General features: G+C 42.9%; 2 protein-coding genes across 5 annotated transcripts; both read left to right on the forward strand.

Annotated features, from left to right (window-relative positions):
• Window positions 1-958: 958 nt before the first annotated feature.
• Window positions 959-18,330, forward strand: synpo2a (synaptopodin 2a). Of its 2 annotated transcripts, XM_084003348.1 has the most exons (5): window positions 959-1,161; window positions 6,426-6,577; window positions 7,614-8,404; window positions 9,947-12,867; window positions 16,340-18,330. In XM_084003348.1, exons 1-5 carry the CDS (start codon window positions 1,054-1,056, stop codon window positions 16,949-16,951), a joined length of 4,584 nt encoding a protein of 1,527 aa, XP_083859474.1. In that variant the 5' UTR covers window positions 959-1,053; the 3' UTR covers window positions 16,952-18,330. The 2 variants fall into 2 exon arrangements, with proteins under 2 accessions (XP_083859474.1, XP_083859473.1); XM_084003347.1 differs by lacking the exon at window positions 16,340-18,330 and having other exon boundaries at window positions 960-1,161; window positions 9,947-14,243.
• Window positions 18,331-19,599: 1,269 nt separating this feature from the next.
• On the forward strand, window positions 19,600-26,849 carry myoz2a (myozenin 2a). 3 transcript variants are annotated; one of them, XM_084003351.1, is made up of 6 exons: window positions 19,600-19,779; window positions 20,637-20,709; window positions 21,446-21,612; window positions 23,279-23,414; window positions 25,104-25,287; window positions 25,759-26,849. In XM_084003351.1, exons 2-6 carry the CDS (start codon window positions 20,646-20,648, stop codon window positions 25,982-25,984), a joined length of 777 nt encoding a protein of 258 aa, XP_083859477.1. In that variant the 5' UTR covers window positions 19,600-19,779; window positions 20,637-20,645; the 3' UTR covers window positions 25,985-26,849. The 3 variants fall into 3 exon arrangements, with proteins under 3 accessions (XP_083859477.1, XP_083859475.1, XP_083859476.1); XM_084003349.1 differs by having other exon boundaries at window positions 19,607-19,779; window positions 20,626-20,709; window positions 25,759-26,840; XM_084003350.1 differs by lacking the exon at window positions 19,600-19,779 and having other exon boundaries at window positions 20,626-20,709; window positions 25,759-26,848.
• Window positions 26,850-27,932: the final 1,083 nt, after the last annotated feature.

Below are 27,932 nucleotides of genomic sequence, written 5' to 3' on the forward strand. Positions count from 1 at the left end.
TCGGTACTCTCACATATTTTTTCTGTAACGTTACTTTATAATTTTATATTGAAGAGTAAACGGTTGGACTTCTTGTTTGGGTCGATGTGTTTTTAGCTAACTTGTAAGGGCCGTGAGCATAGTCGTGCAGATTAGCATAGACGCTGTACGCATGCGTGAAAGAGAGGGAACCCATACACGTCAGCACAGATGTGATGTGGACCTGTGCGGTCCTAAAATACATACGTTTCATCATTTCCTGAACACTGAGCACATTTCCACTCTGTTATGATTTTTTTTAAATACAATAGACTACATTTTGACATATGGATGAGGATAACTTAAATGTATTGATTATTAGGTTATGGTAGTTAAAATTAAAGGGCCACAACACATACACATACCTGCATAAAGCCTGTGTTTAATGGACAGGGATGCAGCTGCCACTTGGAGGGTTCTCACACAGGCTGCGGATTAATTTGCCTTATACAGTAGCCTACAAGATGCATCATTGAAGGGTTCAATTAAATGTATTAGGCCCGAAATATAAAATCAAAGCACTCAGATTATGGAGGTAATAAACAAACAATGGTGGAGTAGGTCTGCCATCATTTACATCCAAACGCTTGAAAATGAGATGTGATTGCACAGTTATGCAATCATACACAATAATATTCTCTTTTGCTATAAAAGGGAATTAAATTCCTCAGGTGAAGCATCCTTTGGATTATTTATCACTGTTTGTATTGCTATGTATAGTTTTCAAGCGTCACGTTGCAGTTCTCCCATGTTTATTAGAATGGCATAGCTCGGGGATGTCTGGCAGAGTGAGTACAAGTCCAAGTCCAGGACCTCCCCATGACAAAACCACCAGTTGCATGCAACGCCTGCAGGCGGGTCCGTGCGCCGTGACGTCTCTTCAGCGGGCTGGACTCTGGGAGAACTCAGATGATGGGGATTATACAGCGGTGGTGGTGGAGGTGTGTTTTTTGTGTTTTGTTGCAAAGTGCTGCTGGTCCAGCTGACTGCTCGATGATCGCGCTGCGGAGGCTTGGCTGAGGAGCTGCGCGCAGTATGGGCACCGGGGATTACATCTGCGTTACGCTGCGTGGAGGTGCACCCTGGGGATTCACCCTAAGAGAGGGAGAGGGGGACACCTACAGACCTTTCTTAGTCTGCCAGGTATCAATCTTATCTTTTTGCCTGTCTGCCAATGTGTTGGTGTTTAATACGAGCATTATTAATAATTAATTGGAGATAAACATGGGACAATGCCAGAATTGTGTTAGTTTTAAATCATCTGAGAACTTTACAAAGTTGTTACAAATACATAAATTCTCATTTTTAGATTACAGACTATCAGTTTTCCTCTGGGGGAGAATTTATTCGGAGCGGTTCGTGTCCCTGCATTTTTGTGCGCGTTGGCTGTGTTTTGGTGCGAGATTCCTCGGAACCCTTATATGGTCAAGGCCAAGACAGTGTGAAGCTGAGGGCAGTGTGATCTGTTATCACTCACAAAGAACTCAGCGAGGAGGCATTGTTCGGACGAGTAACTGCAGAGTGAAGGGTGAACAGCTTGTCCACAAAACAACATCTCAATTGATATAAGTAAGAAGGTTAGGCAAACATGCTATAACTACTTTGACTACATAATATGAGTTTGACCTGATAGTGGTAATAAACCTTATAGGTAACAGTAGATGATTTCATGCCCTCAAGCTAATTTTCATATCATGCAGGTATTCCATTCCATATTAAAGGACATGACACTTCACAGTATATAGATAATATTTCATACACTGTTATCATTTGCATGATCATACTTCATCCTTTTACCACTCTGTTACGCCTTGTTAGGTTTTGCAAAGTGCACATTTTTACTAAACATATATAACTCACTTCTAGTTACCTGAAATGGTCAAACACCATGATTTCGCTATTATGTGCTTTGACAGACGCTGTTGATTTGCTTTTAGAATTGTATTAATTCATTTAATTTACCATTACCTTTTTCAAACATATTGCATTCATATAAACATATACACAATAAATACACTCCAAATAGATCAGGCTAAAAAAGTAGTTTTATTGCCCCTTCAAATCAATCAAAGAGCTGCAGACGTACTGCACTGTAAATGTGCACTTGGAGAGGTAAAGCCAGGTGCATTTACTTTGAGGAGCTGCTGACACTCTATATATGGTATAGCGATGTATGTTGACAGGGGCTCAGGCTGCACAGATCCCTCATCAACTTGTCCGCCATGTGGTGAACATGTAAATGTTTTTCTTAAGCTGCATTCCTGCGACGTCAAAGCTCAGAACAGAGCACTCCGAAAGCATCAATAGATCATTCTAACACGTTTCAAACAATCGAATAACAGTAAACGTATATATTTATATTTATTCTGACATAGGGAGTGGCTTATATCACAAAAAAAACTTTAATAAATGATAATGGTGTTTTACTGTTGAAATTGTTTCCAGTATTTGTATTTAAATATGTAAACAAAAGGACTTCAATAATCAAACATGCAATCAAAATGTGTACAAATACGAATTCTGGTAGATTCACGGCAGCCTTCCAAGCCTTCCGTATCTGCAAGTACATCGCAAAGTCTTGTACACACAACATGAGCAACAACAACGCAGTTCAGTAAACAAACAGTGAACATCTCTGCCCTTTTCCTCACGCGGGATAATGACCCCTCTACCTCTTATGTTGCAGTGTTACTTTCCTCTTGAACCTTAAGCCTCTAATTTGAGACATAAATGAGGCGTATTCTAGCCTCCAGGCTTGTGGATATACTGCATTTTAAGTGTTGGCCTTTTAAAGTGAATTAGTATTAGGATGCTTAAGCCTCAGTGAAGGGATCTGGTAGGTTTTAGTCCACCTCATCTGGAAGGGATAACCTTAAACATACCTCTAAACTCTTCTTGTGGGAAGAAGAAGGTAGAGCTAAAGTCTGTTGGTTAAAGGTCAAAAAGGAAACATACCAAGATCATGACAAATGCTCGGCCGGCTCTCCTGTATTTGATCAAAATGTATGTTTTTTTAGCTTCTGTTGAATGTGGTAGAGACTGTTTTGTTCCCTGATAGAAAGTGATTGTTCAGTGTAATGACAGGCAGTGTAAGAGCACGGAGGTTCTTTCCATATAAGGGAGGAAGTATTTTTCTTCTTCTTCTAGAGTCCTGGCCTGAGTACAAAGTAGATGAGGTCACTTTATTTTTTAAAGCTGCAGAAAACGGCACAATACATGATTTTTACAAGTTGTGACCAACTCACCTTGAGGAAAAAACATGGAACAATTCACATGTGATCTATGGCAACAGTGTAAATGCTCGTTTTGGATGTCTTGCCATGTTTGTAATCTGTATTAAAAACAGAAATTGCTTCAATCCTAACAACCTGAACAGGAGACGTTTTGGCCAATTACTAAGGTATGCCATCCTGGTATGTGGAATGTCAACATGCATCAGATCAGTTCTGGAGAACCGAATGACGGAGCAAATGTAATCTTTATTCAAGTCTGAAATGTCTCAGAACTAATAAGAACTAATGTTATCTCATTCCATTGAAATATATTCACTTATGTAGCTTGAATTAAAAGTCCTCTTCCTCTGCCTGCGTTATCTGGACGTTAACAGAGCAAAGAGGGCTCTTGTTGCCAATTCGTCAGTCCTAATAGTGCACCATAGGAACCTTATTAAGCTGGCAAGCAATCAGCAAAATGCCATTGCTTCATTCATTCGGTGCCGTTTTCCCGGAGTAAACAAGGTGCTCCATTGCTCCTTCCATCACTGGAGGATTTTGGGATTGTGTTTTTCAGCAAAACATCAACATCCTGGTCCCGGGAGAAAGCACTAACTGCAGAGTAGTTCACATCGTCTAAACAGATAAAGAGCGATGTTCCAACTTGCTTAAATGTTTTGATGATAGAGTTGTGATTTGCTGTGTTCCTTCCTCTGAATGCTCTTTGTCAGTGCCAGCCAAAGAGGTCCAGCTGGACTTCCATCTGACTCACTGATTGTTTTCAGCTTTGTGACCAAGCGTTTTTCAGACAACCCAAAGGGGTTTAGTGATATATTTATCTTAAAAAGGCATAAAGGAACACTCCTTCAGTGTATCTGAAACATTAAAACCCAATTTCATGCAATATTTTGTCTGGAGGAGTGTTGCAAAAATATACTTTCACTTTGGCATACTTGTCAATGGTTTATGTAATATCTTTTTTCCAAAATATATATACAAATTAAAACCCCAAATAAGAAATGGCTCAAATAAAAGAATAAATAAAGAGAACTAGAACTCTGGTATAAACACTCTATTACAATATAATCCAGCATAACACAATGCAATGTTTGCAAAGGGCTGTAAAGTGTTGGCAGGGGAATTGGAAATGAGCTTGTAACAAAATCTGGAACAATATCTCATCTCTGAGAATCATGTTTTTTGTACAAGTAAATATAACAAACTAAAACAACAAAACTAAACTCTCTATCCCTCGAAGTGTTTCTCCTCAAAGACGAAAGAATACGCGAGTGACTATAGACATTAAATGTAACTATCCTCCCATATGGTGTGCTACCTGTAAGGCAGCTGGGAAATATTTCCCTCAAATGTAAAAACATAATTGCTTACAGCTGTGAAGGGCAGGAACCGCCGGGAGCGATGTGGACACATTATGCAGTCCTGTATTTCCTGTGATTTTCTGTTTTGTGTTGAAGCTTATTAAATAGATGATCTGGGCAAGCCGAGATACCAAGGGGGGGCATGTAATGTTCTCTAATTGTGGCTCAACATGATGTCATTCGCACAATCTGCTGATCAGGGCACTTTATTTGAAAAACTCCATTTATGTTGGTCTTTTCTCTACAGTAACGTTTTGCATTACAATGGACTGTTTCTCTTCACGAGCAGCGTATGACAGATCTGAGCCGTGGTATCTGCCTCCTTCCAACTGTTTGATCGTCGTCTTTAGACCACGACAAATGTTTCCCTTCCTTTTTTGGAGCACGAGCGGTTGCTGTGCACGGCCTTCCAGACAAAGCATCCTCCCTGTAAAGAGATGTCCCAACAGACAGGCACACTGCAGGCTGCCTTATAGGGTCCGCCAGCACACGGTTAACTCTTAAAATATCAGGGATGGAGTCAGAGGGGTTTTATATGAAACTAACCAGCTCGAGATAGACACACATAAAGAATTTTGTAGGTATAGCAAAGTAGGGTCATTTTATTGCTTGTGTGTTCAAGACTGTAAAATAAAGTAGAAGCTGTGTGTGTGTGTGTGTGTGTGTGTGTGTGTGTGTGTGTGTGTGTGTGTGTGTGTGTGTGTGTGTGTGTGTGTGTGTGTGTAAAATAATGGAATACAAGTCTAGTGATGTGTACGTGTGTGTATACATCGCCATCTAGTGACAGTATTGTTTTACTGCTAGTGTCTTGAGTTGGATGCACATCTATGGAGATGATTACGTTAATATAAGAAACCTCGAAGGCTGTTTTTGTGTTATGATTATGTGGTGAAATAATTGCAGTGACAAAGGGGACATTTTGCTTTATCAATGGAAGACCCGCATGTTGTTTACTTGTGTTCAGTTTCAATGGTTAACCTGTCTCGACTCTGATACATCATCCTCTAACATAACTGTGTAAATTAATTATTAAGGGGAATTGACCAAGACAAAGATTATGATACCTGACTATGGTCAATTAATGAGTTGTGGAGTATAATCTCTTCTCAGAGAGAGAAGGATGGATTACATGAATGATGTTTATACACCCCACTGTTTTAAGTAGCTACAAATCTCAAAGTAATCAGTAAACCATTGCAGACGCTATTAACCTTCTTTTCTAAGGCAGTTTGTTTGTAGTATTTGCAAACTATCTTAACATATTTCCTGAGAGTATATCCTTTAATTGCATGGTAGTGAAGTAATCATTTATCCCCCTGGCTGTATAAGTGGCCCTTTGTGCATCATTTATGGTGTATTTCTCCTTATTAAATCTTATTATTAATGAAGCATTTTATAGGCCTCTGGAGCCAATTACAAGGGAACGAAAGCATCAGTCATTAGTTTAACTGCATAAAGAGGTGCCCTTTAAACGGGTCCGTGCAGAGCTGGCCTCCAGCAGTATTATGCATATGCATGGTGGAAATACAAAGTAGAATGGGCACTTTTTTAAACATGCCTAGCCTAGGTATCAGTGACTCATAATTTACGTATTGTGTGAATTGTGCAGATTGTTTCTTGACCCGACAGTGACTCTAGTACTCCACTTATTGTCTTGCTTTCCCTGATAAAGATGGATTAGTGACACTGACAACCTTTTAAAAAGTGAATTTTTGGACTTCCTCCACATATTTTAGCTATGTGAAGGTGAGAGAGTCCACCTGACCTGGTCTGTTTTTCAGTTTTTTGTCCTCTCACTAAGATTCGTCTTCCACAGGTAGAAGAAGGCGGTTGTGCCTTCCTGGCTGGAGTGCGGGAAGGCGACGAGGTGGTGTCACTCAACGGAGAGCCATGCGCTGATCTCACCCTTTTACGAGCCTTGGCGCTCATCGACACATCCATCGGCTGTCTACAGCTGCTCGTCAAAAGGTATCGGCCCACGTGCACAGCCATTAGATCCGTGAGAGTGAAGTGGCACTCTGCACATCCAGTAACATGACAGTATCTGCACATCTTGAGCCACGCGGCACTTCTGCTGTTCTTGGCGTTCACAGTGGCAAAGCAAAAATAATAATGGCACAGCGGAATTAGCATTTAGATAGTTGTTTTATGACCTGTGCCCTTTTGAATCGTCAGTGAACCACTGTCTGTATTGTGTGCATCCGTGTCAAGTGTGTGAATTGGCAAGTTAATGTGTGTCAGTCATGCTGACCTTCAAAGTGGCATGGCCAAGGTGTTAGTGATTTGTGTGATAGACATGCAGCTGCTCAGCCGTTACTCAGTGGGTATGGTCAGTGTTTTTATCAGGGTGACACGTCCTCAAATATTGCTGCATATGCCTTAATGTGCCCATATTTAAACTGCAGAGGGATGCACGGTTAAAGTATAATTTAGTCCTCGAATCTAGTTGAAAGTGGTGTCCAACATGACTATAGGAACAGTACAGGATTTCTATGACGACTGTTTCTATGACTGCATGACTAAATAATCCCGTCTCTGTAGGTTCGGAGAGCAGATGACCTCAGCTTTTGGCTCTCACAATTTATTATGACATGCCATAGAAAATGAATACTCACTGAGGTCTATTCAACGTAAATACAATAATTGCAGTCAGAAGAAAATGACATTCTGTTATGATATTCCTCGCTGCCCTTGAAAGTGGAAATTAGACAGAGCGATACTGAAACGTGATTACTCTTCAGTGACCTGAGCCTTTCATTCAAATTGCTGCATGAAGATCAAATCTATCCAATTATTTCGACAACTTCAGCAATAAGAGACAAGCTTTACTTGTTATTCAGATGGTTTTGTTGCATATATTTTTTTGTATCTATCACTTATCTTTTAATGCACAACTCCAAAAGCCCAATGTTTGATTAACTTACACTACAAGAGGTGACATTTTGATCACCGTAGATAACTGAGCGCCACTCACTCATTCCTGTTCTCTCCTCTCCCCTGAAAGATACTGCACCCTCCCCTCGGAAGAAAATGACTCAGAAGAGAAAGACTGTGATGAGATGGTCTCTGCTGGTGAAGCTTCAGAGAGCACCACACTCCACATCTTCTCCCCAAAGCACAGGTCCCAAAGCCCAAGGGAACTCTACATATCTGAGTGCCAATCGGATGAGGCCCACTATGGGGAGTTGGGCAGCAACACAGTGTTTCCCAAGGGACCCCAGCTGCTTTCCACCCAGCTCCATGTTCCTTCATCTGGTGATCGGAGAGGCCAGGAGCCTGTTTTTAAGGATAATGATGAAGGAGCACGGTGCTTCTCCCCTGGGGACATGGTGGAGCTGCAGGTGTCCCTCTCCGAGCAAACCTTGGACGATGTAGGCTGCACTTCTCTTGGCAGTGCTCATGGGATTGCGGGAGAACTCTCCAATAAAGAGGGCGTTGAGGTGATCCACAACACCACTGTGTCGCACTATGTGCCGTGTTCTCTCAGAGAGCCCCTCGGTCAGCGTGGGGTGGTGCTCAACTCCCCTTCGATGCTGGGGCAGGTGGAGGTCGTTTTGCAGCAGCCGGCAGCATCGAGAGCAGGGAGGGGCATCCCGGGTGTGGGTGGCCCCAGGGTCAGTGGAAGTGTTGGATCCCAGAGAGAGGAAGAAGAAGAAGAAGGAGGGCACTGCGAGGGAGTTCCTTTCACCGTTTCATTTGGAATTCCCTCAGAAGAGGCAACACCAGCAGGAGAGCAGGGTTCTGATTCGGAGGGGGATCAAGACAAACCCAACAAGCATCGGGCAAAACACTCCAGTAAGTACCTCGTCATATTTCCATTTGAACAAGGGAGTATTCTCCCGATGAAATAATAAAGATCTATTCTTTAAGATGGATCCGCATGCTAAAAGGTTAACAATAAATTGCATTTGTCAATGTTCATACCAAGGCTTGATGCCAAGTTTGCTCCACATGGAAGCACATACTTCCGGTTCTAACTTGAACTGCCTCCAAATCAAAGAAATAGTACTGAAGCACAGTGTAGATGGAATAGTGACAACAAAAGCTATAAAGAATCAAAGGGTTGGGAGGGGCAGTTTATAAAAAAAATCATAAACTATCCATTTGAAGAGGCTTGATGATGATATTGAGGCGCTCCTCTGAGCTATGTGGAAGACATAAATATAACACCAGCACGCTGATGATGCCTGCAGAAGTGGCCCTTTGACAGACACCAGCATGTGCTTCCCCAGCGCGTTACCTGATCCTTTCAAACTGGGTGCTTTAACTGAGCTAAAAAAGTGAGCCCGTTGCTCACTCCCGCTGTCTCCTCCACCTTCAGGTTCGTCTTGCAGGAATAGGAAAAAGGAAGCCTACGTATTATTTTATTACAGCCTTGCATTGTCGGATGGTTTGAGAGTGGCTTTGTCGTGCAATGTCTGTTGCTGGATGTGCTTAAGTGTCAGCTAACGGGACACATTCAAGAAGAACAGAAGGTTTTTAGTGGGCAGCGTGTGAACTTACAGATAAGGACGCGTAAAGACACACTGGTCCTGGTGAATTTATTGCATGCAAGCTATCTTTAATCTTTTGTAGTTGCTATTTTTGGCTACTTTATGGAGACTAACAACTGATTTCATGTAGTTTATTTGCGAACAAATGAGGGTATTAGGGTATAAGGATTTCATTTTTGCTTCGTGGGTTGATGTTTTTTATCCAACTAAAAATAAATAGACGGCTAGATATGTGTGGACTAAGAATGTGGAGGAGTCAGTTAATAGTTTGGCTAGCAAAATATTTGTTTTTTGTGTGTGTATTGCTATTTCTGTTTCTGCTTTTAATGTGAACATTGCGTGTAGTCTATTTTTTAAATGTATGGCAGATTCATTTTTATGTAAATAATGTTTATATCAGTATAAGATGTTGATTAATGGCGTTTTGCCTTCCTTTACTTTTGCTAGAAACTTAATTTTGTCATGTATCATGTTATTTATGCAGATGAGCGATAAAAAAACAAAATAGGTTTCATATGATGAAATTAAATGTTATTTTCCGACTGACACTAATTTAGTCAATTACAATTACATAGTCAATGTATGGATAACCTTGACATTGTCCTTGTGATCAAAAGCTGGAAAAAAGTACAAAAAAATAATAATTTCTAATGGAGACATAGAAAACCAACCTGTTTCAAGAAATCTTTTTTTTTTTAACAACCTCTAAACAGATTGCATGATGTGTGTTAATCTCAGGCTTTATTTTATTAATGCATATAATGTTAGGTGATGCATTTAATTTTGATTGCTTGTCCTGCTTAGGACAATATATTCTAAACACCAAACTCTCTTCTCTATGCAGGGCTGAGGCGCAGTGAGAGTTTGTCTGAGAAGCAGGTGAAAGAGGCCAAGTCCAAATGTAAACGTATCGCTCTCCTTCTTACGGCTGCTCCGCCCAACCCCAACAACAAAGGGGTGTTGATGTTCAAGAGACATCGTCTGAGGGCCAAGAAATACACACTTGTGAGCTACGGCACAGGAGAAGACGAACCAGAGTACAGTGACGAAGGCGAGGAGGAAGACGAACAAGAAATCCACACTGTTGAATTCACCCTTGTGGCGCCAAACGGTTCTGAAATAGACAAGAATTTCCTCACTGATGCTCAGAGTAGCAAAGGTGTGCTAACTATCAACTGGGACAAGGGTCTCCTTGAGATTGAAAGGAACCTGAACAACCAAGTAGAGATGGAGTGTTTGCCTGACACCAAAGGCAAGGGTGCCTTAATGTTTGTCCAACGACGTCTAAGGATGGATGAGATAACAGCTGAACACGAGGAGCTCAGGCGCCAGGGGATTCCCGTGGAAGCGGTGCCGATAGTTGAAAAGAACACAGAAGAGCACTCCTACATGCAGTCCACAACAGAGGGCCATGCGTACATGGATGTAAATATACACCAGCAAAGCCAACAGCAACAACAGTATCAGCAGTATCAGGGACAGCAGTACTATGAGCAGCAACAGAACTACCAACAACAACAACAACAACAACAACAATACCAACAACAATATCAGCAGCAACAGTATGAACAACAGCACTATCAACAGCAGCAGCAAATTTATCAGCAGCAGCAAGAATGCCATCAAGAGCAACAAAAAATGCAGCACTGTTCTACAAACATCAATGGCGCTGTCCAACATCAAACCAGTGAAATGCAGAGTTCTTTCAGCAATCGCACTGCAAAGCCTTTCTCGACTACCCCTTATTCTCCCGCAATGAGTGGGACCAATCAAGATTTTGTGGGCCAAGGAGAGCAGATAGCTTCCCGGGATGAGCGCATTTCTACCCCTGCAAGCCGAACTGGTCTTTTATCGGATTCAAAGAGAAAAAATGCTGGCAAGCCTATGTTCACGTTTAAGGAAGCACCCAAAGTATCCCCTAACCCAGAACTGCTAAACCTCCTCAACAGAAAGGATAAGAAGTTGGGTTGTGAGTCAGGAGCTGAGGAAGACTACCTTAGCCTTGGGGCTGAGGCTTGTAATTTTTTGCAATCTCAACGACTTAAACACAAGAATCCCCCACCAGTGGCTCCAAAGCCTTTGATCAACCCCACCTCTCCTCCTTGGTCCCCACAGATAGAAGTGACCAACCAGGACATGCCTCAACAAGCTGAAAATAGTGTATCCACACCTGCTGTAGCCCCCACCACAGAGACTACCCCTGCTCCAGAAGTAGAGCCAACCCCAGCACCTGTCCCTGAGCCCCCTCCTGCCCCCCAGGAGGCTCCAGCCAGCACAACCACAGAAGAACAGCCCACATGGACTATCCCAGAGCCTGAATCTCAACAGCAGCCTCTGCAAGTGACAGCTCAAGAGGAAAATGGTCATATGCAATCTAACCTGCAGCCTGAGCCTGCTCCTGTAACTAGTTGGGCTCCAGTGCAAACACAAGCACAACAACAACAGTCACCTACCAATTCGTGGCATCCAGCTCAAGTGCATCCCCAGGAACCACCTCAAAATCAGTCCCCACCACAGCCACCTTGGATGAGTCAACCTGCTCAGCCCCAAGCACCGCCTCAACCACCCACAAATACATGGACCCCTCAAATTCAACCATCCTGGAGTCAGCCTCAAGGGCAATTACAAGCCCAGACACAAGCTCAGCCACCCTGGACCCAGCATCATGAGCAACCACAGGTTCAGCCACCCTGGGCACAGTCTCGTGAGCAGCCAAATCTGCAGCAAATGCAACCAACTTGGGGTCACCCTCAAGAAGCAATGCAGCAGCAGCCCCAGGCCCCATGGGCACAGCCATCACAGACAGACTCTCAACATCAACCATCATGGGTGCAAGGACCCCAGCAAAAATCCCAAGAACAACCTCCTTGGGGTCAACAGGTTCAGCCAGAAACCCAGCCACAGCCACCATGGGTTCAGCAACCACAGCATCAACCACAACAAGGATGGCCACAGGCCCAAGCAGCAGGTCAGCCTCAACCACCTTGGGTCTCAGCTCAGCCTCAACAACAGCAACCTTCAACTAATGCATGGCCTCCGTCACAAACTCAAGCCCAAGTTCAGCCACCTTGGATTCAACCAGCCCAAACACAGCCCCCTGTACAGCCTCAACCCATTTCTAATCCTTGGGCGCCGGTTCCTGCCCAGGCTCAGTCCCAACCACCATGGGCCCAGCACCCTTCAGAACATGGTCAGCAGCCTATGACGTCTTGGGCCCAAGAGCAAAATCAGGGCCAACATCAACCACCTTGGGCTCAACCAGTTCCGCCCCAGCCCTCACCACAGCCAAACTGGCAACAGCCCACTTCGAAGACTCCACCACAGCCACCAATGAATACATGGCCTCCACCTCAGACACAACCTCAAACACCTGTTACTGCTTGGGCACCACAGTCACCACAAACACCTGGGAATGTTTCCACATCAATGGTGAACACTCGTCCCTCTCCAAAACCTTGGCAGCCACCACAAAATGCCCCACAAAACCAGACCCCTCCGCCTCCACCACAGCGAATGCACTCTTTTAACATTGGTCAACGAGATTCATCACCCATTAACCCAATGGCCTCTGTCTTAAACCCATCATCGCAAGGTTCATCTTTTGAGATGCCAGCCGTCAAAGGGAAAGGAGCTGATATGTTCGCCAAGAGGCAGTCTCGCATGGAGAAGTTTGTTGTGGACTCTGAGACTGTGCAAGCAAACAAGGCTGTCCGGTCAACATCGCCAGTTTCTTCTTTACCGAATGAGTGGAAATACACACCCAATGTACGTGCTCCTCCTTCACGCGCCTTTAATCCTATTCAGTCCCCCTTTTACCCCCCAGCAGCAATAAAGCAGCCTTCTCCAGGTAGCCCTTCAGTCAAAGCCAAGAACAAAGGCAAAGAGAAACAAAAACCTGCCCGAAAACCTCTCAGTGTTGTAGATGTGATGAAGCATCAACCCTATCAACTCAATGCCTCACTCTTTACCTTTGGCCCAGGAGCAGAGGCTGTCAAGTCCCCTGAACCTAATCCCAATTGTTCAGCTCCTGCCCCGCCCATTGAAAACCAACCTGTTGGATATGAACAAATGGCCCCTGCCCAGCCAGATGTACCATTTAATGCCCCATACCCACAGCAACCATATGGGATGCCAATGCAGCCCATGATGCAGGGTGGTCATTACCAACAAAACCCAGCTAATGTTTATCCTCCCTCCAATCCTTATCAACAACCCCCGGGTGGTCCATACCAGCAAGCATATAATCAACAATATCAGCAACCTGCCCCACCTGCTTATCATCCCCAAGCTCCTCAATCTCCAGAAACTCCCTACCAACAGGCAGGGCAGGCCCCTTACCAACCAGCCAATAGCCCTCCCTACATGACAGCTCCCTCAGTACCTTACCAGCCACAGCCTCCCAGTAGCTATGTTGTTCCTAGTTTCCCTCTAGCTGCAAGGCCTGAATCCGTATCAGGTGGCGGCAATGTAGCTGCTCCTAAACCCAAGTTTACAGCTAAAAAGAGCTCCGCTCAAGTGTGGAAGCCTGCAGCAGTTGATAAAGAGTGATTCTGGTAGAATCACAAAACGCTGGGGTCAAAGGGTTGGTGCTCTTGCAGTCCACTGCTAAGTGAAGCATTTTGAGCACTTAAACTTGCCTTTGCAATGACTATATTCACACCCACTTGGTCTTGTTATTGTCATAGGACAGGGCTTGATGATTTTCACAGTTTTAAGAGTTAATGCAAATGGCATTATAAACAAAGCAAGAACATAAGAATAAGAGCTGGATGTAAGTATTATCTTACTGGACACAAAGGAGCCAAAATGAACTTTACATGTTTATAAAACATGTACATTTCAACATGTTTCTATAAATGATGCATTTGGATGCTTAGAAAATCGCTATAAAGTAATGTAATTTTGTGTATAAGAATCTAAAGTGGTGGCTTTATAAGAATGTAGGAAGGCAAGTTGCTCAGAAAGAATTATAAGAAAGGAGTGAGAGAAAAATGAAATCAGAAGTGAACGGGAGTGAATAGTGGCAACCAGAATTCGATTTTGGAACAGAGGAAAAATGATAAATGTTGCAAATATTACATGATAAACAAACACTAAAATACAATCAAGTTGAACAAGATCAAATAAATGAATGCAGTAAAGGGAGATGGGTCAGGTCTCTGGTGTGTATTGATAGCAACCTGAAGGTGCAATGTCAGTGATAAATGCTGAAGAATACAGCATTGCCCCTTCCAAAAAGTGACTACAATCCCTGACTTCCTTAAACTTCGAATGACACATTGGTCAACAATTTATCCTTCGTGGCTCTCCCCAGTGTCTTTTCCATGGTACCTACTTAAGTATGTTTTATTTCAAGCTTTTGACCAGCTGTTGCATCATGTTAGGTACTATATTTAAACTGCCTCATGAGAGGGGGAGCTGAGGTCCAGAGATAGTAGGCTTAGATTTCAACTTAAGCCAGTGAAAGCTACTATATCTCAGACCCTGATATATATTCCTGATAACAGAGAAGTATATTATTGCCCACTCTCCTACATGAAGCTTCACCTAATACATCTTTTTCTGCTATTGTATTATATAGACGATAATTCATTTACAAAATAAGAATTATCAAAAGGATAACCAGCTCATGAATATTCACAGATGTATTGTTATTACAGGGCTGCTTGTGTTCTTTCTTGTTCTTTTTCCTTTTCCTTTGTGTGTTTCTCTTCATAGTGCACTTTCTGTAATATTCACTGCAGTGCCATTAAAATGTCTTTTATCCTTAGTTGGCTTTCATTTCTTTGTCCTTTAAGCATGCTCTTTGGGTTTATTCTATTTCTAGTCTTTTTCCTGTTCATCTTGCTGAATTTCACCACTTGTCCCCCTGTACTATAAATACTGACTTATACTATATTTGCAGATTCTACTTAAGGGCCATGATGTTAGACTAACTCTTGTACCTTCTATCTTTTTGCAAAGGCAGTGCATGGTTTAATATCAGTTTTCAGCAAGAACAACTATAAAGAATTTGTTTGCCAGAAACACCTCATCAAACACGCAGTCACCTACTTTTATAGCAGTTGAGGTGAATGCTTGAAGAGCACATTCCAGCAGAATGACTAACTGATGATGCATTCACAAAGGATATTATTAGACTGGTGACTTCAATGAATACAAGCGACCTCATTGGACAATTTTGGAGGTGAAGTGAGTGTGGGCCCCCGCTGAGTTGAGTCATGCATTTTCACAAAGGGCAATTATTTGTTAAGTGGAAATTAATATCTAATGTTGTCCTGAGTTGGCAGCTGTGTATGGAGGAATCTGATTCCTAGTCAAATTATTTGAGTTTAATGACAGATTTTCTTATCTTTAACTCAGCCATACATGTTTTTCAGTGAATGCAAGACAACGTTACATCTAAATATCTTATGCAGTGACATTGAAATAAAATATCCATTTATGATATTTTAGGAATCAGCAGAATGGCAGCATAGTGTAGATAATGTAAAACCATTGTAATACCTTCTTGACTGCTCTAATCCAGGATAATGGATATCTGAATCAACAGAAAATGTATTTAATTTTACTTTATTTATTTATCACTCATTCAGCTAGATTTCTCTTCTCCACTCCACCCTCATCTATTCTGTTCTTTGATTTTTGCCATCTCTTGCTATCTGCTGCTCTTACACATCTTTCACCAGATGATGGCAGCACTGCCTCTCCTGCATGTCTGCCATATCCAACAGAATGTGCTGTCAGAGACGATGAAGGGTACAAAGGTGCATTGTCACCCCACATAACCCTTGAATGTCGAGGCATCCTGATGGTGATTTTAGTATAAATTTCACCATCTCATTGTCAAACTTGCAAACTGTTGCCGTACGGTTAAGCAGAGCCAATGAAAACAAGCTGATTGTGGCTCTTTCTGGGAACTTTCATAAGTCAGATGTTCTGAGAAACAAGAGGGCAGTCGTCAGGGTTTGGACGAATGCTTAAGCACTGGATTGAGGAGGCTTACTGTGGAATGGACCATTAAGTTTGCAGGAAGTTTAAGATAATATGTTTTACATGAGAATAAAACAGAGAATAAACTTATACATAAAATACTAAATATTAAAGCATGTTCACGAAGAGCGATCCTATTTTCCAATGTTTTTCAAGCTGACTTGATTTGGCTGGAGGACCATTTGGCCAAAAAAACAAAAATGAATCCTTATTAAAACAAACATGTCTGGATCTGTCTTTACAGGCCTTTGGCAGGAACTATTCCCTTTCACCAGCAGCCAGAGGACCATCCATGGGCCAGAAGTCAGCTTCAGCGTCGTCTTCCCCCAAGCCTCTGGCTTGGGCCTCCACAACTCCCCCAGCAAGGCAGACTTCCTGGCTGGAGAAGGGCCGCAAACCCATTATGCCCTGGGAGGCCGCATCCCGGCATCCCCTTGGCCTGGTGGATGAAGCCTTTGCTTTCCAGAACCTCCAGCAAAGCCTCGCCGCAAATGTCCGCTTGGCAGCCCAACGCAAAATGCTGCCTGAGCCGCCAGCCGAGTGGAAGGCCAGGGTGTCTTACGAAGCCCCGCAGAAAACAGGCAGCCAGACTTGGAGCCAGAGCCAAAGCCGCAGTCACAGTCACGCGCCACTGCCATCATTTGGGTCTCTAACAAGGAGCGCTGTCCCTTCCCCCGCCGGCCATTCTGGTTACAGGTCTCTGCCCAGACAGTGGCAGCCTCAGAGGTCAGTTACACAGGCAAACATGGGGGCCTCAGTGTCCTCCAGTCAGTTTGCGAAGCCCCTGGGAAACAAACCCCCTGTACAAACGTACAAGTCTGTGTACACCAGCAACACTTGGAGTTGGAGGCGATAGAATACAAGTCAACCTGCCCTTTTATGAAGTAACCCACGTTTCACTGATTTCTTTTTTTAACTCATTAATATCTAAACTAACAATAATAAGTGAACAGAGTGAGCTCATAGAAACTGACATTTGGATATATTGCTATATTCACCTGGTTTTGATATGGAGCTATCATTTTCTTTCTGCTTTGCTGTTGAATATAAAAGGTTTTAGATTAAATCTCTGCATGGCTTGATTAAATGTGAAAAGTGATGATTACTCTCACAACATATGGAGACTTAGAAATCATTTCTATGACATTTAACTTTTGTTAATACACTGAAGTGGCCCTGTAGTTCAGCAGATGAGGCAATGAGTATGTTGTCTAGAATGGCTATAATGAGTCTGAATGGACATGTTTAGTAAAGAAATATGTTGGAGGAATTGTAAAGTAACGGTATATTTGGAGAAAATTGTAACTGTTAACTGTTCAAACTTTCCAAATATGGAATTTACATTTATTGAAGAAAAGAGATATGTGAAGGATGTGAAAAGGGAGAAAGAAACAGTGAGCCCAATTGTTTGTGGATTAGCCATTAATCCTGGTATAATGTTCTGCTGTGGATGTATGTATTTAGCATGCAGCGATGGTGCACTTATTTTCTTTTGTTTTGTTGCTGGTTTTGTTGGATTTTCAATCCATGAACCTTGAGTACATTTGCAGTGTTTCCAGGTCACCAAATCATTGCAGTGTCAGAATCCAATTAGCGATGCATTTGAAGTGAGGCTTAAAACTCGTGGAAAGGTTAGTGCCATAACTCAGCCTGTTGCGTAAGCTCCAACAAGTGAGATTAATACACTTATTTAAGAGGTGCATTTTAATTAGTGCCTTAGCATTTGGCCACTAACTATGGAAGATGAGAAGCTTTTTTTTTTCTTTCTTGGGGCACCTGGAAATAATTGGCACATTCCAGTTATAGTTGGGAGCGAATGTTGGATAGATGAATGTTGATTAGTCCTAATTATGATTACAAGAAAAGATTATTCTAGTTTATGATAGGTTTACTGGCACTGGGGGAATTGCTTATTATGTAATGGCTTTGTGACTTGCGTTTGGATCGGGCTTTCCTATAGACTCCATGATTAAAACTAGGTTAGTGTGACCACAGAGTGCTTATACTGTCCTAATGTGATTCTCACCAAGCAATTTCATGAACATAAATATGATTCATCACGCAGCATTGTGTTGTGTCTCAACTGACTCACGGAGCGTCCTGACATGCTGTGGTGTATCTGCGATGACACTGTATTGCTTTCCATTCAAACAACGCTTATTATGGTCGTACAAATGCCAGGAATCAATTTCTGTTCCAAACTATTCAAAGATATGGCTTCACATAAAGCATTTTTACAAAATAAATACAACCAAATATCCAATCTTTGCTCTCTTTTCCAAGCATAATACTTTGCCCCCCGGGGCCATTTGTTGCTTGCTGTACCATCCCATGAAGCTCTTTGTATGATGTGTTGTCTTGAATAGTCACTCTCTCCGTATCCAGCGGAGAGGGGTTGGGAGGGGTTGGTGAAGACTTGTTCCCATGGTGACCAGTTATATAATAACAGTGGGTACCTACTGTAGATGAAGCATTAGAGAATGGGAGCTCGGGACACAGATGGAGACGACAAACAGAAATCATTTCGCTGACAATTTAGATTTTGAAAAATACTGCGGTGGGATTCAAATGCTATTAAAATGCCGGAGCTGGTGCACTATAAACAATCGTAAAGCACAACACACACAATTTAATTTTGTGTAAGGGGTTCCAGGTATAGTTTCCTTCATATAGCAATGGACTTTCCTTAGCCCGCCGGGTGCTGCAAACTCAACCTGCCTTCCTTTATTAGTCTCTGTTATCAAGTTAAGAATTATATAGGAGGTAAATTCAATTTTGCAAGGTCAATTAAAACAGTGACAGGATTATAAAGTGAGTGTACCCCATTAGGCCTTGCTCCTATATCACAAGAGGGCATTTGAAACAAATGATATCTGGTTGGACTGGAGGCCCCGAGGGGGCTAAATATGTTTATTGTTAGCGGTGCACTGCAGTCCTGCAACGCTGATGAAGACTACAGCTGAAACAACTTTATTTGTGATGTTAAAGCGTTGTCGTTTGAGTGTTTTCCAGCCTCAGGTGCTATTCAAATCGTGTATATTTGCAAAACTGCGAGATTGCAACAGATTAGGACAATGTTAAAGTTATTTTGGCCTTAAATTTCCCACAGAGCAAACACATTCTCAGGCAGTCGTGCTGAGTTTAGAGGACCTTCATTGACACTACGTGCCATTTTTTCCAAAATGTCTATTTGAATAAATCTTAAACTTGATTGTTATGTTAGAATATTTTCTCATGCAATAAGCTGACAGTTCTCATGCTCATTTTTCTTTTTTTTAATCTATATAAAGTCACACACTCTTAATCAACTACACAAGCACGCCTCGGGGTTCTCCTGGTTTGAAATCAGTGATATTGATCCTCCTGCTACTGTAACTGGCAGGAAGATATATAGCTAGATGGAGGGCAAAGCAAGCAGTCGTGGCCTCGCTCTAAATTTAGTCACCTGCTCGTGAACTACATACCGATGACAACAGTCGAAGCGACACCCACTCGCCCATTCGGTCACTCAGTCAGTCGTGTTGGGCTGCAGCCGTCCCCTCCCTACGACGAGCCCCAGTGCCGGGGAGCCCACACGGGTCTCACTACGCAGCCCGACCCCCTCTCTCCTCTCCCCTTTCTGACTTCCTACCCCGAGGAGACAGGCACAACTTGAGACTCTGCCCTAGGGGTCCTTCAGGACAGGTAAGCCATCACTCAGGCCAGGAGTGTCGTCTAGTTCTAACCTGACCCTTCCACTTTGGAGTCAAGCATGATTCTCACTACCAGCAACCGTTGCTCCCTCGTCATTTGCCTGTCAATTCAACAGCTTGCCTCGTGTCACATTCTCATAAATGTTTTGTTTGAGGGGGGGTTGTGATATTCTGATTCAACAGGAGCGAGTATGCATGAATCCCAAAACATGATTTGCTTAATATGGTTTTCATTCTGGAGTTGATTTTATTGAAGCTGAAGAGTAAACATGCCTCAGGTCCGCTGAGCCGAAAACCAACGATTTCCAAATGAGAAGTGATTTGCGTGATGAATAGACGTTGGCTATGAAAAGCTCCAATGTTCCACTTTATGAAAAGAATGTTTGGATTGGAATGAATCGATTGTGTTCACTGACACCTCGGCCTAAACTTTCCGCTGTGCTGTTTTCCTCCGCTGCCTCGTGTGTTTGCTGTGAAAGCGCCACGTTCTCTAGCCGCGTCCTTTCAGCCCACTTGGGGTAATTTCAAACATATTGATTTCCAGACCCCTGACACAGCTGGTTGCCATGTCTGAAGAGCATGTGCTTGGCGTTTAACAGCCCAAGGTTATTTAAAGGGATGTGCTAACTTTGCCCTTTTCACTGCCTCAATAAATTCTGTCTGCTTTGGTGGCTCTTTGTGCGTCGTGTTTGGATGCTCGATGTCGGCCAATCGATGGGCCGACACGCCGCCGCGTTGTCTTGCTTTTGTGTCTCATTGTATGGTCGAACAGGTTGCGCTGATGTGCTTTGTCTCCTGTGACTTTTTGCCTCAATCTTGTCTCCCGGGGGGGGCGCAGCTATGTCACAGTTCTCTGCCATGACGACCAGGGAGAGGAAAATGCAGGCGGCGGCAATCTGCAGGGAGGTTCAAGCCCATGAAGGTAGCATTTCCTCTTCCTTGTTTTCTCATCCCTCTCTTTCTCTTGTTGCATCCCACATTCTCCTCACATCCTATTCTCTTTGTATCACAAGACTGTAATTTTATCACCATAACTTACATTTAATTCTGTCACGTTAACCCTGCCAGACACAGACATGCTGGACGTTCACTTTATAGGAGGTATGAGCCCACCATTCGCCAGTGCAGCAGTTGGCAAACCCTCCCCTCCACGACCCTGACTATAAATAAGCAAATGAATACTTTTATGGGCCAAAGTAACTAATCCCTTTGTCGTTGTCCTTTGAACACGCTATTTCAGGGCGAGGGCAAATGTGAAGCTGGGTCTGAAGGCTACTGACAGCTGAAAGATATTCTGGCAAATTATGTGCCTCGCACTTGGATATAGGCCTGTGACATCGCCCTGATCAGCATGCAGTAGCTAACACGTGGCGCTAACCACAAAACAAGCACTAGACATGAGTGGATTACGAGAGAAGATAAGTGCCCATTCATCATATTGGCAGTAGTACCAAGTCAGCAGTCGATGTGGCTTTTTTTTTTGCACCAGTTTTTTTTATTTTTTTTATTTGTGAATATAATTTGTGTTCAATGAGGTTTGATAGGTGGGAGTATATTGGAAAATACATTTATCTTGTCAGAAAACAGATCAATAGACATGCAGAGCCTATATCGTATACACAAGCTCTTTAGTCTTTTGTTTGTCTTCTTGTGTCCAGATATAGAGATGGATCTTGGCAAGAAAATGAACGTGCCTAAGGAAATCATGCTGGAGGAGCTGTCTCTCGCCTCAAACCGGGGCTCCCGTCTCTTCAAAATGCGCCAGAGACGCTCCGAAAAATACACATTTGAGAGCATCCAGAATGAAAACAACAAGACGCTCAATGTAAGCAGAAACCGTGATGCAATTATATGACTGGATATGAAAACACACACACACACTAACGGGGGAATAAACCCTCATCAAGTAAATTCCGCCTAAATTGGTCATTACAAGAGTAGTTACACATTTCGGGAAATCCACAGAAATCGCTATCTTGCCAGTTAGATGAGAAGATCAATACAACTCACAAGTATGTGTGTTAACCGGAGCTAGAGGAGGAGGAGGGGCAGTTAATTAGCTTTGGATAAACACTGGAAGCAGGGGGATACACGCAAGCATGGCTCTGTCAATTCGAAGCAGGAAAGCAAATAATTGTATTTCCCTAAATGTTAGTTTTTTAAACACACATGCATCCCACCAGATTGAAATGGATTATTTAAACACACTTTGACAAAGTGGTTGCGGTGACACCGTCACACTGACAGGCGTGTTTTCTTCCAGCACAGTTTTCTCCACATCTTTTTCCTTCCATCGCTCGGGAAAACATTCGCACAATACCTTACATCCTGGCAGAGTTCATGTGAGAAAGATTTAGCACTTGAGGTGTTTATTTGACTCGTGCTACAGACATGTGAGTGGCACAGAATAGCAGGAGTGAAAGTCTAGCAGTAGGTCATAAGTAGCTTTATTAATGTCCTTTTGTGTATGGATGGGCATTGTGCCAAGTCTGCATTTTCTTTTCCCAGCAGTGCTTATCGGAGGGTGACCTGGTCACACATAAAGCAATTTATGCACCAAAGCTCTCAGTAAAATTGAATAAAGACAAACTTAAGCTTTTCTTATGTCTAATTAATCAGCAGCACTAGTTTGAGTGTCATTTCGCTATGTGGTCTGTACATATTGCACTCATGAAGTCCATAGATAAATAATTATTATGCTCCAGGGAGTTTTTTTTTTTTTTTGCCTCATCTTTGAAGTGAGAAGAAACTCCAATATCTCTGGTTTGTTTATCGCCCGGGGCAACGGAGGGATTTTGTTTCAAGTTGTCAACATTTCCTGAGGAAGTCCTGGAGTAAATCATCATAAATCTCTTTCAGAGGGATGAAAGTTGGACGGGCTGAAGTACATTTTGTCCCAGCCCAAAAAGCGCTGTTTCTTGTTGAGGAAGAGAAGAAGCACAGACGGTTTCTCCTGCCTCGTGTTGGCGTTGGAAGAAATGTAAAATCAAGAGTTGTTAACTGCTTTCAGTCCACATGGAAAATATCAGCACGGAAACGTGGAAACACAAGAATCAGCAAAACTGATTTACTGTGCATGTAAATCACATGTTTCATATGGATATTGCTGATTATTTTTTTCAACAATCTCCTCATAAGGTCCTCTTGAAGAAGTAGTGTTTTAGGGAGATCTATTGGCAGAAATATATCAGTATATGTTTTTTTTCCCGTCGTCTAAAACTAAGAATTGTGTTTTCATCCCTTTTTTGAGCTTTTTTATAAATATATATGTAGTGTTTCCTCTTTATGGTGCCAGAAACCAAATCCTCCAGCTGTTCATATTATGTGATCTAACAAATATCAGTGAATGCATGTTTAATAGAAATGGAAGCTTAAACATCTACATTTCCATGGCAACTGCATCTGCTGAGGAGGTGTGATTGTTCCGGGTCAAATTACATTTATTTGACTTTTCTTTCAAGCTCAGCTCACCTCTTGGATCTATCTTTTAGAACGCACCAGTTTCTCAAACTGAGAACGGGAGTGGCGTGGACGGCGAGAACAACGTTGATGACCACCAATCGCCCGCCGCGCCATCTGACACACCAGATACAAGCACGGAGCCCAGTCCAGAAAGCATTGCCCCGGGTGAGTCGTATAGTAGTGTCACCGAAAGTTAAAGGACCAACAACCAAGACCGGATCAACAAACCTCTCTTTCCCCGTTTCCACAAACCCACTCCTGTCATTTCTTGCATGTTTAGTTACTGAACTTCTGCTTATTGTTATTATGCATAGTGAACGTGCTGATGGTGCTGCACCTGGTGGATGGCCTGTGTGTTTGTGTGTGTGTCCTCCCCACAAAGCACTGGATGTGCTGTGTTTTGATAAGGATTCAACTGTTTCTCATTGTTTGTACTCACGCAGGCTTTGTATTCCTAGCAAAAACATTTTCTCCTTGCCTGGAATCTGCTGGCTTCAGGCACAATATGATTACACACCGCTCCCTCTCTCCACCTGTCTCCTTTCTTTCCATCTTCATCCCACTCCTATTTTATATCTACTCCTCCACATTCCCATTTTCTCTCACTCTCCAACTTTTTTTTTGTTGTTGTTTTTTTTAGTCCTCCTCGTTACAATCAGCTTTGACCATCTTTTTTTTCCCCGAAATTGTTGAGTTTTACCCACGGGAAGTGCTTCCTGTTTGCCTATCGTGTGCCACTGATACCATCAGGTTTGTGCTCACATCCTCCCTCGCGTCTCAATCCTGCCCAGTTGACACAAAACCGATACTGATTTAGAGATGAGTATACGTCTGCACAGGGGGCCGGGTGTTATTTCTGGAGCTCACAAACCCAGACAGCAACCTTTCAGTATCTCAATGAAGTCACTCCGGCTGTAGAAATCAGTGCATTCGGTATCAAATGTAAGAAGTCTTAAAATAGCACAAGCGTTTGCCCAGGGGTGTCCCTTAACCAGGCTATGGTGAGGATATGGTGAACAAAATAGACTCTAATACAGCTAAAATAAGATACGGGACGTGCTAACAGCATGGTGTAAAAACTTTCTAAAACAAAAAGTGCATTTGAATTGTTTTGTCTCAAAAGCACATTTGAATGTTTTTAGAAAAAGCCCAAACATCTGTTTATAAAAAGCTCTCTGGCCTTTCGGGATCCATCTTTCATCTCCACCCAAAGTACATATCTTGGGAGTGTGACAGTTCCTCTCCCACAAAAATATCAACTCAGCCAAATGTTTCATACTCTCAGAATTTTTTTTTTTTTTTTTTTTACACATATTTCTTTTGTAATAGATTCCTCCCAAAATCTGTAAACCACCCCATGGGTCTGTTTGGACTCTCCAGCTTCCTCCTCGGGGAAAAACATAAACTCAGGAAGGGGGATTGTTCATTGTGAGAGGTTAGGACATGACATGACGCCCCGTGTTATGTAATGACTTGCAAGCCCCCCCTGTGTGAAGCACTGGGCTTGAAGGATAGTGCTTTGGATAGGCCTCAGCCATCAACACACATACACTACGCGGGGAGGCAGACATGAAGGCATGTGCACACACACACACATAATTACAGGGAGGCAGTGCCTTCATTTGTTTTGCTGTGAACATTAACAATGTGAAAAGCCAGTGAAAATGTTAATTAGTTGCATATGAATAACAAAAGTGTTTATCTAATAATATATGTGTATATATACATAACATATATACGTAAATATATATAAATAAATCCATTGTTAATTTTGGAATGTAAGGTTTAAGGACCTTATTTGGTAAAGGAAAGCTCAATGTTTAATATCTACTGTATGTCGTAAACCCACCCCAGGGTATGGAGGTCCTTTGAAAGACGTCCCTGCAGAGAAGTTCAACAGTACAGCTGTACCGAAGGCCTACCACTCACCCTGGGAGCAAGCCATCATCAGTGACCCGGCATTGGCTGACACTCTCAGCACCCGTATGCCCGTGGCGGAGCCCCGACCAGACCTACCAGGGTACAAAAGTTTCAACAGGTACCTTACAGGCAGAGAGCAAGGCACTAATGCAATACAATTGACACATTTGGTTGAAATGTTACACCATGGTATACAGTAGGAGTAGAAAAGACTCAATAATGTTGATTATATACAGAAGGCTCTAAACATTAGCTACCATAAGAGCAAGGGTGCATTTTATTGCTTATAAATTATAAAATATAATTATAAAATTATAAAACTTTTGAGAAAAAAAAAACTGTTATTCAAAATTGTCATAGGTTTGCTTAAATTAATCACTCATACAAATGCTGAATGAGCCAAACAGGTATGGCCTTCATCTAACTCATAATGTACAAAAGTGTGTCTCACTCTAAGCAGCTATCTCTTAGAATATGTCCTCTGGTCAAAGTCTTTGCTTGGCTTTAATTAGTTACATCACCTCAAATGCCACTGCAGTCCCTCTCATTAGCACATACTGATAAAGCATTGTCGCCCCGTCACCTCCAGGGTGGCGACCCCGTTCGGTGGCTTCGGCAAGGCACCCAGACCTGCTCCCATCAAGTCCCTCCAGGTGGAGCCTCTCCCTGACTTCCCCGAGCTCCAGGGGGACTCGGCGGTGGATCGACCCTCCTTCAACAGAGCTGCTCTGGGGTGGGTGTCGACGGGCGACCCGGCCCCCCTCCCTGCTGTTTCCCTCGAGCCTGTGCTCATCCCTGAGTCAGAGGACCTTTGAACCCATAATGAGGTCACACAGAGATGCTGTCTACTTAGTGGCTGCACCGGAGGTTATGGTGGGCGGAGGGACTTTACAGTGGGAACAGAGTCGGGGTGAGAGAAAGTGTCGATGTAGCATGTATGCAGCTTCCCCTTGGTTTTCCAGGGATAATGCACTGCATAAAAAAATGAATGAATCAATACAGTCAGCAGAGACGCTGCTGGAATAAATGGAATTTGTTACGTATTAATGTGCATAAGAGTATTTTATCGTGCAGCTATAAGTTGGGGTTTTTTTTCATGCTTGAATTCCATTTTCTGCTTCTAAAATTGTTAAAATGAACACACACGTGTTTTTCCACATGGATGCAAATCTGTATCATATTCCTCAACATGTCCCGTAGGTAATACTTTCACACGATGCTGCGATATAGTCGTATGCAAACGCATCACTTCTTGTGTGAGAGACCAAAAATACATGTGAGCCAACCTCAAGGTTACACCGCCTGACAAATCAAATCTGCGTCACTGACACGAGCGGCTTTGACTGATGCGTCTCTCACCTTTCGGCTGTGCCCACTCGTCGGAGGGTGGGATTGATGGGAGGGCTGCTGGACGAGCTGTTCCCCCTCCTCCTTTATACGTCTGCCTGTTTATTTATGCGCCACTTGGGAATTCATCACAGACACAACAGGTTTGAGTGAAAAAAGACTTGGCTGATTGAGAGTCGACAGCAGGTTGCACCGACTTTGTACAGTGAGTTAATCGTGTGTTTACTCAGCCTTGTTTTTGAGTGTAATATTAATATGTATGTTAATGCTTAAACGCAATAATGTGAGAAATACAACAGTGATTTCTAATACTGATGTGTCTTTTCACTGTCTCGAACACTTTTGCACATACACAACTGCTTTTAACAGACAGCCATGTTTGAATTTTGGAAGAAAAACCTGAGGCAGTGGTGAAGGTCCAATATTTCACAGCTCTTTTGCTTTTTCCGTTTACATTATCATCCTCTTCCTGTGTAATCACTGGCCATATGTCTGGGCTTAAAGCCACAGACGAGCACATCCACTCATCTTGGCTGCTATGGTTTGGTTTGGTGTAAAATGTACAGTACCACAGCTCTAGTCTGATCTGGAGGTCGGTTAAGGTGACCCATACATTAGGAGGGGGTCATAACTCGCTGTAGGTGTAGCTGTCAATCACCGTAGCTATGTCAGATAACGTGGCATAGTGATACATGACTGAACTTTGACATCAGATAAGCTATGGGTCTGATTTGTAAAGCGAGTGAGGGGCGACAAATCATGTGTTCCTGTGAGGAATTGGGCTGGTTGCCAGTCCTCTAAACCACTGTGTGCTTATTGTAACCATTGTTATCTGTTTGTGATACCAGACCAGACACATTTTGTATCACATTCATTAAAATGCTTGTACCCACAGTGGTTTAATATTAATATATAATTTCAAAGATTTGAAATTAAAATGCTAACATTTGGGGAAATTGCTTGCAAAACCGTCACAGATGTATTTCATATCATAAACGTCATTGACAGCTTCTCTTCCTCTAAAAGTGAGCAAGTAAATGTTTCCCCTCAGCCATGTGACCAAGTCCAGCATCAGCATTCCTCGCCTCTGTCGGAGACCCTTTGGAATGTGCAGCTCCCGGTGCCACTCCCTTTTTTTTCCCCCCCAAGTCCTGCTGAATTCCTCATGCCAGCCTCTGCACACACCGACCAGCATCCGACATCCGCGGCAGCTCTGCCAAGTACCACACCAAACATTGAACAGTGTTTATCAAGGGCAGGCGTGACCCCTCTTTGAACTTTGATTGGAGCCATTATCAAAATGCACCAATGGAAATATTATTGGCAGGGCCTGTAAGCGTCAGGCTGAAGGGGGTCGGGGAGCCAGACGATTCGATTATTAGTCCCTAACTGCAACCAGTTTCCCTGGCGTGTTAG

The sequence above is a fragment of the Eutrigla gurnardus genome, assembly GCF_963514095.1.
Source record: "Eutrigla gurnardus genome assembly, chromosome: 23".
Classification (NCBI taxonomy): Eukaryota; Metazoa; Chordata; class Actinopteri; order Perciformes; family Triglidae; genus Eutrigla; species Eutrigla gurnardus.